This window comes from Salvelinus namaycush, chromosome 27, assembly GCF_016432855.1.
Source record: "Salvelinus namaycush isolate Seneca chromosome 27, SaNama_1.0, whole genome shotgun sequence".
In the NCBI taxonomy this organism is placed as follows: domain Eukaryota; kingdom Metazoa; phylum Chordata; class Actinopteri; order Salmoniformes; family Salmonidae; genus Salvelinus; species Salvelinus namaycush.
Genome location: NC_052333.1, coordinates 8,545,510 through 8,564,415, shown reverse-complemented (window position 1 = coordinate 8,564,415; position 18,906 = coordinate 8,545,510). Strand labels below are relative to the sequence as shown.

The 18,906-nt window shown below is 43.6% G+C and overlaps 1 protein-coding gene across 3 annotated transcripts; it reads right to left on the bottom strand.

Annotated features, from left to right (window-relative positions):
• Window positions 1-913: 913 nt before the first annotated feature.
• LOC120022434 (casein kinase II subunit alpha-like) lies at window positions 914-18,805 on the bottom strand. Of its 3 annotated transcripts, none has more exons than XM_038966326.1 (13): window positions 18,726-18,805; window positions 9,838-9,972; window positions 9,163-9,274; window positions 8,260-8,463; window positions 8,115-8,165; window positions 7,935-7,994; window positions 4,575-4,658; window positions 3,802-3,912; window positions 3,280-3,381; window positions 2,846-2,946; window positions 2,208-2,356; window positions 1,884-1,973; window positions 914-1,712 (listed from the first exon to the last, which is right to left on the bottom strand). In XM_038966326.1, the coding sequence occupies exons 2-13, from the start codon at window positions 9,936-9,938 to the stop codon at window positions 1,600-1,602; spliced, it is 1,278 nt and encodes a 425-aa protein (XP_038822254.1). In that variant the 5' UTR covers window positions 9,939-9,972; window positions 18,726-18,805; the 3' UTR covers window positions 914-1,599. The 3 variants fall into 3 exon arrangements, with proteins under 3 accessions (XP_038822254.1, XP_038822255.1, XP_038822256.1); XM_038966327.1 differs by having other exon boundaries at window positions 8,362-8,463; XM_038966328.1 differs by lacking the exons at window positions 9,163-9,274; window positions 9,838-9,972; window positions 18,726-18,805 and having other exon boundaries at window positions 8,316-8,380.
• Window positions 18,806-18,906: the final 101 nt, after the last annotated feature.

Below are 18,906 nucleotides of genomic sequence, written 5' to 3'. Positions count from 1 at the left end.
ATACAATCCAACTTTTGTGCATCTAGACGTCTTTTCAATGTGATATTCTTATTCAAGTGTGCCAGGTCTTTTCCACTCGAAGCTGCAATATGTCACTTTTTGGGCTACCTGACCAAATTCATATAGAAATGTGAATTATAGATCTGCTTCCTGTTAAGTGACATTTTTGCATTGTACACCAGGTTCAAAACAAAATATTTCACAGCGGTTGAGATGGGACAATTATTCTCTACACTATACTTGTTTTATCGCAACCAGTTAATGGCTGAGTGATTTCTGCATAACCAAATCTACTGGGCCTCCTGGGTAATGATTCAGTAGGGTACACCAAAGCATAAGGTTTTGCTAAAAAAATTAAATACTTATTGGATAAGTTCAGGTTATAAATCCCTTCTGAACAACCCTTAATTTCCCCACCCGACAGATACTGAACCCTAGTCCTACATTTGAGTAATTTAGCAGACACTTATCCAGAGAGACTTACAGTAGTGAGTGCAAACTCTTCTTCACCCACTGTTTGAGCTGCAGCCTCAACATCACTTACTCTTATGAATCCATTTAATCTCAATTGGAACTCGTGATAACCCTTTACCTACGGAGTGAAAGATTCCATTCCTGGGCTCATTGATATATACTTACATGGTTGTTTAATTATTCAAATTGTACCAAAAAAAAAGGAGATTCAATAATTAATCTTGGTGCGTTTCCAGAAGGTAAGAAACTAGCAGACTAAGGTTATGATCATTTATCCAACTGGACTGTCTCCATTTTCCATCTCAGCTTCAAACAACTCATTTAGTAAAACTGGGAGAGAGGTCTCGTAAACTACACACCGCATGTAGTAAAAAAATGAGCCAGTGAAGTCTCAACTAGCCAGTAAACTACACTGGATAGTAAAAAACAACAACATGGGCTTATTGAATACATTTTATAAACACAATGTCATATGTCGCCTTAACTCTTGTACAAAATGGTTGTTCAATGAGCCTTGAATAGCCACAACTAAATAACAAGCATAATCATTGTGAAAATGCCTCGTGATAAAAACATTACATAACATTGAAAATAACTACCGGGGGGTGTCGTTCTATAGAGAGAAATTCAATGTTGAAACTATATGACCAACAGAAGAAATGTATTTAACAAACAAAAAGTGTTACATGCAGCCCATGAGTCATTTCATGTGACCACTAACGGTTGATTAGAAAATGATAACCTCTGGCCCATAGAAAACCACCTCAAACAAAAGTACTTTAGGGACATATAAAATACATTTTATTATCCATTTTGCTTCATTTCTACATTGTAGTTGCATTTCTAGACACTCATTATGAAAGAACGCAGCTACTGTTTTTATCCGGACACAGACGCAAGTAATGTTTGTTTTATCTTCTTTTTTCTGTCTCTCGTTGTGCGCCCGGATCTCAATATATAATTATTGTATGGAAAAAGAAAAAAGGGGAACCTAATCTTTTTTTTTTCTCTCTCTTTGTTATACTCAACATAAAAATGATTGTTGCCTGGACCTTCTGAGGGCTTGGTAGGCCGTCCCAGACAAGGGCAGCGGGTCCGTCCCGGGCCCCAGGCTGAGAGCACCGTTCAGGGCTGGGCCCCGGCAGCTGGGACCTGCGTGACCAGAGCACTGGGGGAAGAGATCACAGGAGAGCCCGCCACGTTAGCCAGGGGCTGCGACGAGGACATGGAAGTGATGCCTGGAGAAGAGGAGGAAAACAGAGTCAGAGGAAGAAGAAAATGATCACATAAGAACTGATACTATTCTATAATTAACAGTCCTCCTTGGCCAGCTGTAGAATCATCTCCTCAGAACAGCAACATACTGACCCCTGCAGACACCTCATATCATCAGGACCCGTGTTTGTTACCTGTCATCATACTGGAGGAGCTGACTGGGGTGGAACCAGTCGACAGCCCTGATATAGAGCCCATCCTCGCCTGGTCTTTCACAATGGGGTCTGACAGACAGAGAATGACAGAAAAGCCCATGAATGATAAGCAAACAGAAGGCCACAGAGATGCAGCAGATATTTCAGACACAAAAAGTTCAATACATTCCTGTGAACAATGGGAAGAAATGTATATATAGTAAGGTAGGAATGCCTCGCAGCTCACAGAAGTAGGAGGAATCAATGGCCTCCACTCTGACCATGCATGTTAAGTATGTATGTTATTTAAGAGGTGGAGCTCACAGAAGTAGGGGTGTTCCATGGCCTCCCGGGCGGTGAGGCGGGCGTGGTGGTCGTAACGCAGCAGCTTGTCCAGGAAGTCCAGTGCCTCAGTGCTGACCAGGTGCTGGTTCTCACTGTGGACAAACCTCTCCCACCGCTTACGGGAATGCCTGGGAAACATACTAAACGGTCAAAGACAGAACACAACATGGACACAGCCTCACCTCACGGTCAGACAGAATGCGCAGAATCGCTGATCTAGATTGACTATCGCAGTCGGAATGCGCAGAATCGCTGATCTAGATTGACTATCGCAGTCGGAATGCGCAGAATCGCTGATCTAGATTGACTATCGCAGTCGGAATGCGCAGAATCGCTGATCTAGATTGACTATCGCAGTCGGAATGCGCAGAATCGCTGATCTAGATTGACTATCGCAGTCGGAATGCGCAGAATCTCTGATCTAGATTGACTATCGCAGTCGGAATGCGCAGAATCTCTGATCTAGATTGACTATCGCAGTTGGAATGCGCAGAATCGCTGATCTACAAATCACACTGCATCCAAAATAACTAGTCATTGTGATTCTACGCCTTCTCATGCTCAAACTGACAGACAGACGCAACACTAACAACTTCTGCGATTTGAGACCAACCTACCTGCCCAGAATGTCATTGAACCTTGGGTCTAGCTCGATGTTGTATTTGTCAATGTAGTCATACAGGTCTTCTGTGCCCAGGACTTTTGCGATCCGTACAAGCTGCAAAACAAACGGGACATGACATGCATTAAACAATGGAGGGCAGCCCCAGCTGTCTGAACATCACTAGAACCACTACTACTAGTTGTCTATCAGAGGGGATAAAGCAGCAGACATGCCATTGGACAATAAAGTAACGTTATAATCAAATCAAATTTTGTTACATGCGCCGAATACAACAGGTGTACCTTACTGTGAAATACTTACAAGCCCTTAACAACAATGAAGAGTTAAGAAAATATTTACTAAATAAACTAAAGTATCTATAAACAAATACAATACAATTGATTGATGTATAGTTTGGTTGATTTGATAGGATGGCTGAGCTCTCACCTGGTCGTAGTTGTCGTGTCCATGGAAGAAAGGCTCCTTCCTGAAGATCATACTGGCCAGCATGCAGCCCAAGCTCCACATGTCTAAACTGTAGTCGTACATCTATACAGGGACAGTCAACAGGGAATGGTATCAAAACATCGGACCACAGAATAAGTCAAGGAAAAGGAGACAGTAGAATTATGTAGGTTATTGAGGTGAATTTTTAATAGAACAAAAAAAAAGTATCCCTTTTATATTTTGAGTGGGGGTTTTTCAGGACGGTGTTCTGGGCAGATGTGAAATGACATCTGCTCTGACTGCATGATTTATTTCCTGGATAAAATGTGGCATAAACCTACATTGTACAGAACAGATGCATCTAATTCAATCTTCTGAGGACAAAAGTAAACCAAGAAGAACCATAGCTATACGACTGAGTCGATTGTTCCCCAGATCATGCAGTAGGAATACAGTATATCGTCTTTAGAAGAAAGCTGAGAAAACAGGGCCGTGTTCAATGGGGCACGACGCCTGACTGACCTGGTAGTCGACCAGCAGCTCTGGACCCTTGAAGTACCGGGAAGCCACTCGTACGTTGTACTCCTGAGCAGGGTGGTAGAACTCTGCCAAACCCCAGTCTATAAGGCGAAGCTAGGAGACAGAAGATGAAATCCAGTTAGTTTGAAAACATTACTAGAATCCAACAGCCAGGACTAATATTCATATAGAATGGATTAAATCAACACACTCAGGACTTTGCCAAAACATTTTGCAGATGTGTGTGTGTGTGTGTGGGGAGTGCATGAATTGTCATTTGTGTATACAGAATCAGATATATTATCAATTAATTTATTAGATTTCTATGTTGTTTACTAGTCACAATGGGGGACCGAACCTTAGTAAAAAAATATGATTCATGTTTTATATCATATTAGAAAAATAAACCAAAGACTATCTCTGAAATTTGTCTTACCTCAGGAGGCAACATGAATTATCCTACCAAGTGAATGAAAAGGTCCCATTAGACCCCTCAGAGGGGTTGTGCTGAGTAGTTCTCTATTGGGGAAAGATTAATGTTGAGCTTTCTACTGTGGTGGTTAAACACTCACACGCTAGTCAACGATTGGCTAAATTTATTGTATGCCACAATTGGACCAATCACAGATGAGAGAGTGCTTTGTGAACCAACTAAACCCAACAGCAGCAAACTGTCAGGCAATACTCCGCGCATAAGTTGGTCTCTGTGACCACACGTACATTAGCCAATCAGAGCAGAGAAAGGAGGGAGGGAAAAGGGAGAGATAGGCCAGTACCTTTCTGTGTTCGTGGTCGATCATGACGTTGTGTGGCTTGACGTCTCTGTGCATGATTCCCATACTGTGACAGTAGTCCAGAGCCTGAGGGTGGGAACAGAGAGGAGAAACAGCTGACAACTGGCTCACGTTCACTACGGCACACTGTGGAGAAACGTTTTGCAACGGAAAACAAAAAAAACAAGCATTTCTCAACGGCCAAGTTCAGAGGGTACCTCCCAGTTTGTGAGCGTTTCCTTCCGTTTTGTGCGTACTGAGCACAGCCCAGAACATAGCCACGGTGCTCACAGGTGGATAACAGGTCCCTCTAACGTATTCCAGCCAATTAAGTGGGGAGAAATACCTTGCCAGTCATCTTTATGGCTGCATTAAGTCCTAGTGACCAAAACATAATGGAAAACACTTGGCTAACACACCTATTGGGTATTATCATCAGTGGTGTAATGATTTTCCCACCGGCAGCATGTGACCCTACACACACTATACATCACTAAAACAGATTTTTATTAATAAAGTAGTATAGTTTTACATACAATAATCCTACTGAAAAGCAGATGAAACGGGAACATTATAGGCCAGTGATTCTCATCAACCCTGCTCCTGGAGATCTGCAGGCAGCAGTACTGCAGCTTTCTGTCCCATGATTGGCAGGAGGAATCAACAAGGCTGCTACCACTATTCTGAGACAGAGCTGTTGTAGAGCAGCAAACCTAAGTGAAAACTGTCCATAGTACTGCCATTTTTAGAGCCTTTTTATTTTAAACATCAGGTGTCTTCACAAGAAAGATGCTGAGGACAAACAAAAGTCCAGTATATTCCCATTGTCCTCAGGGATCAAGTCAACGGGGAAATGCTATTAAAATAATTATAAAACCTGCAGGTTTTTATCCATCCATACAGGCTACAGTGTAAACTGAATAATAATAAACTCATGAAGTCTCAGGCATAGTGGTTTTCCTATCGCTAGTTGAAAAGCAGCCACGTGAGGAGCAGCTGTGTTATAAATACTCCTGGCTGAGCACGGGGTGGAGATGGGATGGGCTGAGCACGGGGTGGAGATGGGATGGGCTGAGCACGGGGTGGAGATGGGATGGGCTGAGCACGGGGTGGAGATGGGATGGGCTGAGCACGGGGTGGAGATGGGATGGGCTGAGCACGGGGTGGAGATGGGTTGGGCTGAGCACGGGCTGGAGATGGGTTGTGCTGAGCACGGGCTGGAGATGGGTTGGGCTGAGCACGGGCTGGAGATGGGTTGGGCTGAGCACGGGCTGGAGATGGGTTGGGCTGAGCACGGGCTGGAGATGGGTTGGGCTGAGCACGGGCTGGAGATGGGTTGGGCTGAGCACGGGCTGGAGATGGGTTGGGCTGAGCACGGGCTGGAGATGGGTTGGGCTGAGCACGGGCTGGAGATGGGTTGGGCTGAGCACGGGCTGGAGATGGGTTGGGCTGAGCACGGGCTGGAGATGGGTTGGGCTGAGCACGGGCTGGAGATGGGTTGGGCTGAGCACGGGCTGGAGATGGGTTGGGCTGAGCACGGGCTGGAGATGGGTTGGGCTGAGCACGGGCTGGAGATGGGTTGGGCTGAGCACGGGCTGGAGATGGGTTGTGCTGAGCACGGGCTGGAGATGGGTTGTGCTGAGCACGGGCTGGAGATGGGTTGTGCTGAGCACGGGCTAGGAGATGGGTTGTGCTGAGCACGGGCTAGGAGATGGGTTGTGCTGAGCACGGGCTAGGAGATGGGTTGTGCTGAGCACGGGCTAGGAGATGGGTTGTGCTGAGCACGGGCTAGGAGATGGGTTGTGCTGAGCACGGGCTAGGAGATGGGTTGTGCTGAGCACGGGCTAGGAGATGGGTTGTGCTGAGCACGGGCTAGGAGATGGGTTGTGCTGAGCACGGGCTAGGAGATGGGTTGTGCTGAGCACGGGCTAGGAGATGGGTTGTGCTGAGCACGGGCTAGGAGATGGGTTGTGCTGAGCACGGGCTAGGAGATGGGTTGTGCTGAGCACGGGCTGGAGATGGGTTGGGCTGAGCACGGGCTAGGAGATGGGTTGGGCTGAGCACGGGCTAGGAGATGGGTTGGGCTGAGCACGGGCTGGAGATGGGTTGGGCTGAGCACGGGCTGGAGATGGGTTGGGCTGAGCACGGGCTAGGAGATGGGTTGGGCTGAGCACGGGCTAGGAGATGGGTTGGGCTGAGCACGGGCTAGGAGATGGGTTGGGCTGAGCACGGGCTAGGAGATGGGTTGGGCTGAGCACGGGCTAGGAGATGGGTTGGGCTGAGCACGGGCTAGGAGATGGGTTGGGCTGAGCACGGGCTAGGAGATGGGTTGGGCTGAGCACGGGCTAGGAGATGGGTTGTGCTGAGCACGGGCTAGGAGATGGGTTGTGCTGAGCACGGGCTAGGAGATGGGTTGGGCTGAGCACGGGCTAGGAGATGGGTTGGGCTGAGCACGGGCTAGGAGATGGGTTGGGCTGAGCACGGGCTAGGAGATGGGTTGTGCTGAGCACGGGCTAGGAGATGGGTTGTGCTGAGCACGTGGTGGAGATGGGTTGTGCTGAGCACGTGGTGGAGATGGGTTGTGCTGAGCACGGGCTAGGAGATGGGTTGGGCTGAGCACGGGCTAGGAGATGGGTTGGGCTGAGCACGGGCTAGGAGATGGGTTGTGCTGAGCACGGGCTAGGAGATGGGTTGTGCTGAGCACGTGGTGGAGATGGGTTGTGCTGAGCACGTGGTGGAGATGGGTTGTGCTGAGCACGTGGTGGAGATGGGTTGTGCTGAGCACGGGCTGGAGATGGGTTGTGGCTGGCAGCACAGAGAGAGGCGCGACGTGTCAGGCCTGTCCACAGATAAATCCTCGTCTTTAACACGTCTCCTCCATATGAGTCGCCTCTCCCTCGCCTGCCCTGATTGCCACGGTGAAGAGCGAGAGGCCCTCAGCAACAGCAGGGGTGGGGAGGGATTAGGCTTTAGCCAAAATTCAGCTTTTAAAATAATTAGACACCGGACTGACAGCAAAAAAAAAAAATCTTAGCTCCGTTTACATCGTTCTCATGCATTCTGTAAATGGCTAAATATCATCTGTCACATCACGATGACGTCACCATCGACAATTTCCGCCAATCATCTTCGGTATCTGATACTATCCTAATAAATCGGCCAACTCTATAGTGCTGCGACTTAAAGCTGAAGTCCTGAACAACATAACGCTATTTTAAATCAGGGGGGATTGCAGAAGCTCCAGTCTCAATCACCCAGACGGTGTCCCTAATTGCACCATATTCCATTATAGTTCACTATATATAGAACAGGGTGCCATTTGGGAGGCACAACCTGTTATAGGTTACAACAATGGGGTCTTACCTTCAAGATCTCATACATGTAGAACCGTATGTCGTAGTCGGATAGCGTTTGATACAATTGCTGCAAAAAGAGAAGAAAAACTGAAGACATTTCAGCAGAATGCTACCATGAGGGAAGGCATGTGGTCAAAGCTTCGGCTTCCATTTTGACTGGATAAAAATTAACTGTGATTCTTCTTACCTTGAAGTCTGTGTTGTTGACGTGTTCAAAGACCAGAGCTGGAGTCCGAGACTGCAATACAAAAAAAAAAAATATCATACAATTTCTTTTGAAAAAGAGACCAAATATGATCAGTATAAACCACCATTAAATAGCAGATTCATACCAGATTCATCTGGATTTTCAGCGAGAGTGGTAGCCAAAATGTCATATGATATGTACCGAGCAGCATGATGGCATGTATTATTGGTAGGTTGATGAAACTGACCACTGGATCCTTGACGATGTCTAGAAGTGAGATGATGTTGGGGCCGCCTCGCAGGTTTTCTAGAATCTTGATTTCTCGCTTGATTTTCTTCTTTTTTACTGGCTGTTGAGCACGAGAGAAGAACAGACCGAGAGATTGGTGCAAAGAGAATGTTTGACAGAGCTTCTGTGATATACTATGCTGTGAGCGGTACAGGGCTGGGGTTCCAGATTATATTCAGCAGCAGGCAAATTTTTTCTTGAGTCGGGAGGACAGAACACTACAAATTGACCACACAGATATAGTAGGCCTATTTGACAAAAACAATCATTTCAAACCTGGATTACATTGGGATACGATCACATCTGCCTCTATTTATGCATGGGAATACTTGGGATCACTTTGAGCTGATTTCCTGGAGAATTTACAGTCGTTAATGTCCAACAATTAAAATAGGCCGCCTATTGGGGAACCCTGCTATATGGCCCATACATAATCATCAGTCATAGGCCAAATAACAGGTAAAATACTAGCTGTCAATCTCTTAGTGAAGCCCATCCAGAGCTTCAGTAACTTTGGGTCTGAGTTGCAGAGCCTGTGGTCTAGAGGTAGTATGTATGTATGTCTCTCCCCAACAGAGACACGCTCCACCCCCAACAGAGACACGCTCCACCCGACTCCAGCCTTCCCACTGTTACTCCCACAAGCCCGTCTCCCCCTCTGTTCCCAACGGTCTTTAATAAAGGGTAAAAAAACAAACATTCAAAACATATATTTGAAAGAAACACACTGGGTGTTTAGGGTGAAGTCCAGCGCCAGTACCTTGAGTATTTTGACGACTACTTTCTCGTTGTTTGTGATGTTGATAGCTTCAAACACTTCGCTGTATTTGCCCCGGCCGAGCTTTCGCACCAGCTGGTAGTCATCTTGATTCCTGAGGGAGAGACAGACAAAGATAACAATGAGTAATATTCACAACAATGTTAACACAGATAAGCCCTGATTCCCCCAACTGATAGTTAACACTGATACCTGATGATAAAGCTGGCACATTCCACGTTTTAGATTAGACCTGCAACGCACCACGGCCATGTTCAGTAGGCAAACGTTGTGGAATGTTACAGATATAAATGTCACGAATAAAGCCCACATGACACCTTGTTCTACATTTCAGAGATTGTTCTACTTCATATATTTCTATCTGAACATTCCAATTCCACACAGTTGTGCCCAGCTCTGCTGAACTTGACCCTGATAAGTCTCTGTTCTGGTGTTTCCTCAAAAATGATGGTCAATTATGCTTTTATATACACATGACAAATATATGTCAACAACCCTTCCTCCAAAGGTCCATTCTATGCATTACATTTTGTGAACCCCCCCCCCCCAAATAAAGGTATTTTTTGGTCCTGCTGCTGTGTCTAACACCGAATGGGGTAAAGGTGTGGTGCTGCCGCCACCGACCAATCAGATGGCTTGACGACTAGCTCAGCTCACCCCCACTCTACAACGTGTGACTCGTAGTCCCAGTACTCCCGGGGTCTTTGTGTGTTCACATCGGGGTAAACCCGGGATCGGCTGGTGACCGGGCCAGACATCTTCAGGTGGATGCAAAGGCTCTCTCCTCAGGACCTGAGGGTCGGGCGGGGGAGAAAAGAAGATCATAGAAATTCATTAAAAAGACAGAGAGAGAAGCACACACACACACGCTTTAACATGGATGGACCAATGTGGCGAAGCCGCCAAACTCCCACGATGCACTTCACTGGCTGCATCGACATGGCTAAAGGCATAATGAATCCTATGACCTACATTGAGTCCAGACTCCAGATAATATCAATTATAGGTTGAGCGATATGAAACCAGGGTGTTGTCGTCATCACAGCCTATCCTAGAGCCTCAGCCTCTTATTCCAAATGGTCACCATGTGGGCAGTTACTCTGGAAACATTTTTATTTTGCAGGAAATTTGACTGGGCCTACTCTGAGGCAATTGGATTTCAGCTTCTGAATCAATAAACGGGGAAAAACATGGCCTCTAGCCTAAATATAGGCAAAATAAAAAACATACAAGTTTTGTTAACGCAACATTTAACCTAGCAACAGAATGAATGCATTGTGTTCCCCAGGCAACTAGACACAACACCTGTTTACGAGGTGTTGACACTATGGTAACTGGGAGGCTACCAATGTCATTTTAAAAAGGTGGGAGGAGGGGAGTAGCACAGTCTTGAGCTTAGCTTCCCAGTCAAAACATTTTGTGAAATTTCTTTTCATTTTGGTCTATGGCAGGTTTTTCCCCCCAGCTGTTCATACACACAAAAAAATTGAAGAATTACGGTAGCCGAAGTCTACACACCGTCGTCAGTGATTGCTCAATAGTACTACTCCCAGGAGTAGGAACTATGGACGGTATTCTTCAATTAAGTGTTTGCTGTCATTCAACGACTAGATTTCATGCAATTTTTTTCACTTCAGAAATACTGCACCGAACATCTTAGATGTAAAATTGCACGACTAAGATCTCCTTGGCAAAATATATATATATATTTTTTTTTTACAGATTTCTTGATTAATTCTGCCCATTTTGAGGAAGTGTTACTGGGTATGTTGTTGCTACGGTGGCTCAAGAGGGACAAACTGCGCTTTTTTCAAGCTAATTTTTCAAGTTAAGGTCTTTGTTTCGCCTAGCTGAGTTCTGCTAGAAGCAAACTGAACTGATGTATGCTGCAGGTTATCCGTTAGGAACATGTGGCACCGGACAACGTGACCGTGAAGATTTTAAGTTACCGGCCATTTGAGACATTTACTGGACCCATATGTATTGGGTGCAGAATCCATGAGGTCGTCCACCCACGGTATGCTCCAAAATCACATTTACATTATTGTAATGCATCTTAACAGAACAATTAGCGTAATGAAGCAGCCAATAAAAAGACATTCAAACATTTGCCAAAATGCAATTCATGGGAAAACGCCATTCTAAAACAGTGTACCTTATAGCAGTTCCATATGTGACAGATGAAAATCTCTGTTAGAAACTTTGAAAGAATCTAAAGATGAATGGGTTGCTAACATGACTAGGATTGTGACTTTGGCTTCAGGACAACGAAAGAAAGTTGATATGAAAACCAATAGAACAGGAGAGAAATGGCATATTCCAATAGGAATATTATATAGTTACTCCTGTCTAAAATATGTGAAGATAATGTCTCAAGTATAATTTAAAATGTTGAGACAAGGGGAGGGGTGTGCTGCGAAGATATAGGCGAGTCTCTCTCCAGAATGGCTGAGCTGTCTCCCGCCAATTCTTGAACATTCATCGTTTCATTGTGAGAATTATTTGCCCTTTGATTCTTAAAAAAAAAATGTATTCCCCATTTCATATGTCACCAATACTACATGTAATGTTAATCCCTGTAATTTGGTTCCGTTCATTTCTGTTAATTCATTTACCGTTCTCCATCTCGGAGGGGAAACGGTTGTTTGCAGAGTTCACAACCACTTGTGAGCATGTGTCTGGTTTCTCTGTCCTGATGTCGTTGGAGCGCGTATAGAAGTACCTGGACTGCTACGCGGTAATGTAGACGTTTGTATGTTTTTTATTTATTTATTATTTTAAATCATGCATTGCGAATTATAATATATTAAAGAACATCAACTAGATTCAGCCGCAGCCTGGTTGTTTTCTTGAGCAGATGGTCGGGGCGCCGGAACATACTTATAAATCATTTGAAGACTGCAAATTGACCACAAGAAACCCAAACAGATATATTTGACAAAAACATAATTTCAAACCTTGCTTACATTTGTCCATTATGCGTGGAAATACTTGGGAAAAGATTTTCACCAAAAAAATCACTTGGAGCTGATTTTCTTTCTTTTTTTAGTTTTTTTTTTTTTTTAGCTCAGAAAACTTGGTGGATCAAATAAAACTACCCACGGACCAAATTCGACATGGAAAGATTTTTCAAATGGCTTACTAACAATCTCCCCCTCGATAATCACCAATCCTCGGTGTGAAAGAGCAATGGAAGTTATAGGCCTACTGCTGCATTTGCCTGCATATAGGCTATGAGTTCCATGCGCTCATTTCTTTAGCCACCAATGGATCAAAGTTGACTTTTCGTTGACTTTTTAGTTGACTTTTCGATTTTTTCCTTTTAATTCAGCTTTTTATGATTAACCATGTGACAATGATTTTGAGAAACAAAATCGTTATTGAAATGAAACTATTCCACGGAAACGCGCATATGAAAATCACTCACTGGCACGCAGAACGGTAGAAATAGTAGGATAAATTGTAAGCTTCCCCAAACTTGAAACGCAAGTGGTCGGATTTTGCCTATAGGCTACTTTGAAGCATGGCAAGGCCTCATAATATGAAATAAAACATTCAGGTTTCAAACAATTAAGCATGTTTTCAAAATGCATACTGCATTCAGCTCACATTGTAAAGTGGTGGGTGACTTGCTGATAGCCTGTTGCCTGCACTTGAATGGTGAATGGGAGGTGCGCTTCAATTACCAGTTGAGAAATAAAAATAGTAGCTCTTTTTAAGCGGGCACCAAGTTTCTAACCCTCGATTGCATTTAGAATTGTTGTGCAATGAAAGCACATGTATTACTCCAGAAGCAACCAGCTGAGGAGCTACAGGAGAAATCCCACTCAAAATAGGCGCTGTATGCTGTGCGCGTGTGATAGTTGTGTTGGATAAATAAGATACATGATGATCGATGTTCCCTCAACGACAACAAAAAAAATCACCACTGGGCAAATTTCAGGTCTGCTGAGCACAAACTTGAATGCTGTGAAAATCCTGTGCAACTTCAGGAGAGCTTTAAGTTACAGTTTTAACTCACAGCTAAAGAAAGCAATCCAATGTTATTTGTTGCCTAGACTTAACTGCAAATGACTCAAGTCTTGAGAAAAAACAATACACAAATATTGCAGTTAGCCATGACAGCCTTTATAATAGAACGCTTGTGACCACACACATCTAAATATCACACTTGAGAAAACATCTTAAAGTAGAAATAGAATGAAACAAACAGGGATTCTATTTGTGCCCTATTATAGTGGCCACTATAGTAGACATCGATCAAGTGCGATCAAGGCTAGATGTGTGCAAAAATAACATTCACATATACAGTTTAAGTCAGTTGTTTAAATACGCTTAAGTTCGAGTCATTAAATCTTGTTTTTCAACCACTCCACAAATGTCTTGTTATCAAACTACAGTTTTGGCAAGTCGGTTAGGACATCTACTTTGTCCATGACAAGGAATTTTTCCAACAATTGTTTACAGACAGATTATTTCACTTATAATGCACTGTATCACAATTCCAGTGGGTCAGAAGTTTACATACACTAGGTTGACTGTGCCTTTAAACAGTAAATCATGAAGGGCCTGGCTGCAGAGACAACTCTGCTGTCCCCAGAACTGGATAATTATTCAATGATTCGCATTTAGCCTAATCTTCCTCTCTTATGAGGCCTAGGCTCCTATAGGTTGTAGGCAGGTTCTATACATTGCTAATAATAGGAAATAGGCCTAACATACAGTTTATTTTATAAGCTCGACTTCTCATTCGATTTTTACACCTTGATATTGTTTGCTCAATTTGACTTGTTGCATGTCATACTTGTCATTCAAAATAAAGCAGTGATACAGAATAACCCGTAGACTGACCTTCACAATTGTTCCCATTTGAAAGCTGCAACTTTAGGACATTAAACATTTGACTAGAATAACCTATTTAGAAAATACTCTTCATAACTTTAACTTGTCTTAATGCTCTTGATACACTATTTTAAATCAGTAAGATTTGTCTTTTGGCCATTTGGGTCACAACGGCAAGTAGACGCGTGTATAATTTATAATACACTAATCTTTGCTCAACTGTAAGGTTTGTTCAAACTACTCGTTAGATTTTTCTATCTTGCTATTGTTTTTTCTACCGCTCATTATTACCTTGGTCCTATTATGTTTCTAGGTCCTTCAAAAACAACTGAACTTTACGAACACCGTTAGATAAATGCATTGTTTGATCATGAAGTAGCGAGTGGGATGAGGTGGGAGAAAGCCTACTGTATGAAAACTGAGGTCATATTCATATCAAATGTAGACAAAAGACAACATAAAAAAAAAAAAAATTAGACACCGGAGTGTCCGCTATAAAAAACAAAATAGGCTTTAGCTATACGGCCTAGAACATCCGACATTGAGAGAATTTTTTTTTTAAATAAATGACTGGACATTTTGCGCCACTTTAGTGAAAATCTTAGCTCCGCTTACATTCTTCTCTTGCATTCTGTAAATTGTTTCTACCATATTTTTAAAAATAGGTTATGCGGGCTATAGCAAAGGAATAGGCCACTTGGCATGGCCCCGCTGTGGGCTGGCTCTTTACTGTGTGGTGCCAGTCAAGTTGAAATAGGCTAAACATCGTTCGTCACATCACGATGATGTCACCATCAACAATGGCCATCAATAATCTTCGATATCTGAAACTATCCTAATAAACATCGCCCAACCCTAACTGGCATTCAACCTGTCGTTACTGCAACAAAGGGAAACACTAACAACCTCAGAATATATCAATAGCACACAATGGCTTCAAATACAAAACTTGAAACAAGTAGATACATTCCACTCAAACAAACACCAAAGCCGGCTCAAAATAGAAAAAATGAACAGAGACGTGTGCATTGTAACTGCTCGGCCTCCGACCGCAAGGCACTACAGAGGTAGTGCGTGCAGCCCAGTACATCACTGGGGCCAAGCTTCCTGCCATCCAGGACCTCCATACCAAGCGGTGTCAGGGAAAGGCACTAAAAATTGTCAAAGACTCCAGCCAACCAAGTCTGCTACCGCATGGCAAGCGGTAACGGAGCGCCAAATCTAGGTCCAAGAGACTTCTAAACAGATTCTAGCCCCAAGCCATAAGACTTTAGAACATCTCATCTACCCTAACCAGAAACCATGGATAGATGGCAGCATTTGTGAAAAACTGGAAGCGCAATCCACCGCATTTAACCATGGAAAGAGGTCTGGCGATATGGCTGAACATAAACAGTGTAGTTATTCCCGCTGCAAGGCAATCAAACAAGCGAAATGACAGTACAGGGACAAACTGGAGTCGCAATTCAATGGCTCAGACACGAGACGTATGTGGCAGAGTCTATAGGAAATTCACGCACTACAAAAACAGCCACGTCACAGATACCGACATCACGCTTCCAGACAAACTAAACACCTTCTTTGCCCGCTTTGAAGATAATACACGCGTGCTTGGGCCACCGTCGCGGCTCGCTAACAAAGTCTGCGCCCCCCCCCTCCTTCTCAGTGGCTGACGTGAGTAAAACATTTAAACATGTTAACCCTCGCAACGCAACGAGTCCTCAGAGCATGCGCAGACAGGTCCACAGGTCCACAGACGATGCAATCGCCATCACACTGCCCTATCCCATCTGGACAAAAAGAATAGCTTAGTAAGAATGCTGTTCATTGACTTCATAGAGCTCAGCATTCAACACCATAGTACCCTACAAGCTCATCATTAAGATGGAGGCCCTGGGTCTAAACCTCTCCCCATGCAACTGGGTCCTGGACTTTTTGACGGGCCGCCCCCAGGAGGTGAAGGTAAGAAACAACATCTCCACTTCACTGACACTCAACACTAGGGCCCACAAGGGTGTGTGCTATGCCCTCTCCTACTCTTGTTAGATATTACTGCACTGTTGGAACTAGAAGCACAAGCATTTCACTACACTTGCATTAACATCTGCTAACCATGTGTATGTGGCTAATAAAATTTGATTTGATCAAATGGCTACCCAGACTATTTGCATTGCCCCCTCCCTCTTCTACACTGCTGCTACTCTCTGTTACTATCTATGCATAGTCACTTTAGTAACTCTACCTCCATGTACATATTACCTCAATTACCTCGACTAACCGGTGCCCCAGCACATTGACTTTATACCGGTACCCCCTGTATATTGCCTCACTATTGTTATTTTACTACTGCTCTTTAATTATTTGTTACTTTTATTTCTTACTTTTTTGTATTTTCTTAAAACTGCATTGTTGGTTAAGGGCTTGTAAGTAAGCATTTCACTGTAAGGTCTACTACACCTGTTGTATTTGGCGCATGTGACATCAAATTTGATTTGTACGAGGTGAAGCAGAAACAACAGCTACTGTGTTTTGCAGCATAACTTTTTGGAATGAATACCATTCCAGAGATTCCAAAGCCCCCCTTCCAACAATCACCCATGCCTCCACTACCTTAAAGTCAGCAGTCTTGCTCAACAGTAAGTACCATGGTTAAACTAACTTCAGGTCACATGCCTCTATCAAAATGAGAGCCAGTCACAAGACATGTGTCAGCCACTCAATGGCAGATCTTTGTTGACCTCGTAGATTAAAAAGGGAAAATATAAAGCTAGGGAGTCAAAATCTAAAATACCCAAGAAATTCAAAGGAAAAACCAATGCAAAGGGATCTCAGTATTTTAGACTGTACCGTATGAGACTTAGGCAAGATCAAAACATTGGCTACATTCAATTTTCTTTCAAAGTTTGAAACCGACTGTCTCAATTAAATATCAAACTATTGAATAGGCATAGTCCTAAATAGCATGGTAAAACAACTGGGTTTCATCAATAGAAAGACAGAGGGGCATTAGCCTAATGATCATGGCAGACATGATCCGTGAGAGTACACCTAGCCTACACAGCAGCTGACAAATATCGCCGCCCAGGTAGAGAGGAGAGGAGCTACTCAGGGCGAGAAAGGTATATTGGCAGGAGAGGTTTGGTATCAAATCAAATGTCTTTCCAGTTGAAGGTTGAACTGTAAAGGCCGTCTCGATTCATAGAAGCTGGATTTGGTGGGGGCAATACAGAAAATGTAGGCTAGTCCTAGCTACCATTACAGCTACCATTGCAAACCAAGAAGTGAATCCCAAAAATGTGATTGAGTCTGGAACATAGCCCAATTCAAGAAGGTCTACATGAGTAATAACTAACATATTAGCTACATTTGTGGACCTTGGTTCCATTTCCTTAATTTTCCTATCAGAAGTTACTCTGTCTGTATGAACACAGAAAGAGATCAATTGCAAAAGATGGGGCGGCAGGTATCCCAGCGTTTAAGAGCGTTGGGCAAGTAACGAAAAGGTGCTGGTTCGAATCCCAGAACCGACTAGGTGAAAAATCTGTCGATGTGCCCTTGAGCAAGGCACGTAACCCTAATTGCTCCTGTAATTCGCTCTGTGTAAGAGCGTCTGCTAAACGACAAAAAAAATACATGTTAAAATGTGATATCTAACCTTAGCTAGTTACCTTGCTATAATTCCCCTGTAATACAATTAGCTACAAGATGTAGCCAGAGCTTGCGCCAAGCTTGTGGTCATTCAATAAATTAATGAGTTGTTACTCATATGATTTAATGGCTTCTAGAAGCAAACATTTGTATTACTGTAATTGAACAGTAGTAAGTAGTAAAACAAGAGACATTGCATAAATTAGCTAGCTACAGTAGCTATCGAACAAAATGTCCTCTTTACTTTAGCTTCAGACTGACTCAACATTTATCAGAATGTCAGCTGTGAATGTAAACCCAACTAGCTAGCTAGATGAGATGGTCATTCACCTGTACAAGGCACTAAATGATTACAACAGTACACAATAAAGTTCATCAATAGATTCCTAAATATATATTTATATTCAATATTAGTTGATACTAGTAGCTAGCTACCTACTTGATAGCAGCATCAACTAGTTAGCCGGATGGCTAGATATTCACCAATGCGTTGTTAGTTCCTGGTAGTAGCTATAGCTTAAAAATTGTAACATCTTTAAAAGTCACATTTAAGGCCATCATTGCCCATCACAGTGGTCTTCTTGTTACCGTTACCAAAAAGCACATTTCATTGATTGATAACCGCACGGTCACAAGGCCGCACAGGCCTGAGGTTTTCCTAGCTTAAGTCTGGGTCTGGGATTAGTCGATGAGCCTAGCATAGCCAGCATAGCTCGAACTAGTGCATCCCTACAGTAAAATGTCAACATTTAGTGATTTTAAAGCTAGTATGTGCTATATTCTAACTACGTGAGTAGGATATTTCATAGCCATTTCTATCCTGATGCCTCAGTTTACGCCTTGCCACAACGATAATAAATAGCTTGCTAACTGGCTAAAGTTAGCCGCTCACTAGCAAGCCGTGGCCGGGAAAAAACTCACTTCACAGTAAGTTAGCTAGCAAGCTATCACATCCATTCCACGAGACGATAATGACTCTAACCATTCATATGTTTTCTAGGTGAAAAAGGACAATTAAACGCTGGTAAAATCGATTAAAATATACAGTATATTACCTCTCAGAGCTTCGGGATGACAATATGGCGACACTGGACTCCAGCAACCAGTTTTCGATAAAGGAGGGCAGTTACTCAAGACCTCCACTCCTCGGGGTGGCGCATGTCAGCACTCATTTGATGGGTACTACATAGACAAGAAGGCTAGTAGTAGCGAAGCAGATCAGAGCCAGGGGCAATG

Excerpts from the sequence above, each read along its gene's own strand:
- LOC120022434 (XM_038966326.1), bottom strand. The coding sequence starts at position 9,938 with ATGTCTGGCCCGGTCACCAGCCGATCCCGGGTTTACCCCGATGTGAAC. Across the intron at positions 3,382-3,801 it reads AGCTGCTGGTCGACTACCAG|ATGTACGACTACAGTTTAGA; the intron begins GTCAGTCAGGCG and ends GTCCCTGTATAG. Across the intron at positions 1,974-2,207 it reads CATGGAACACCCCTACTTCT|ACCCCATTGTGAAAGACCAG; the intron begins GTGAGCTCCACC and ends TCTGTCTGTCAG.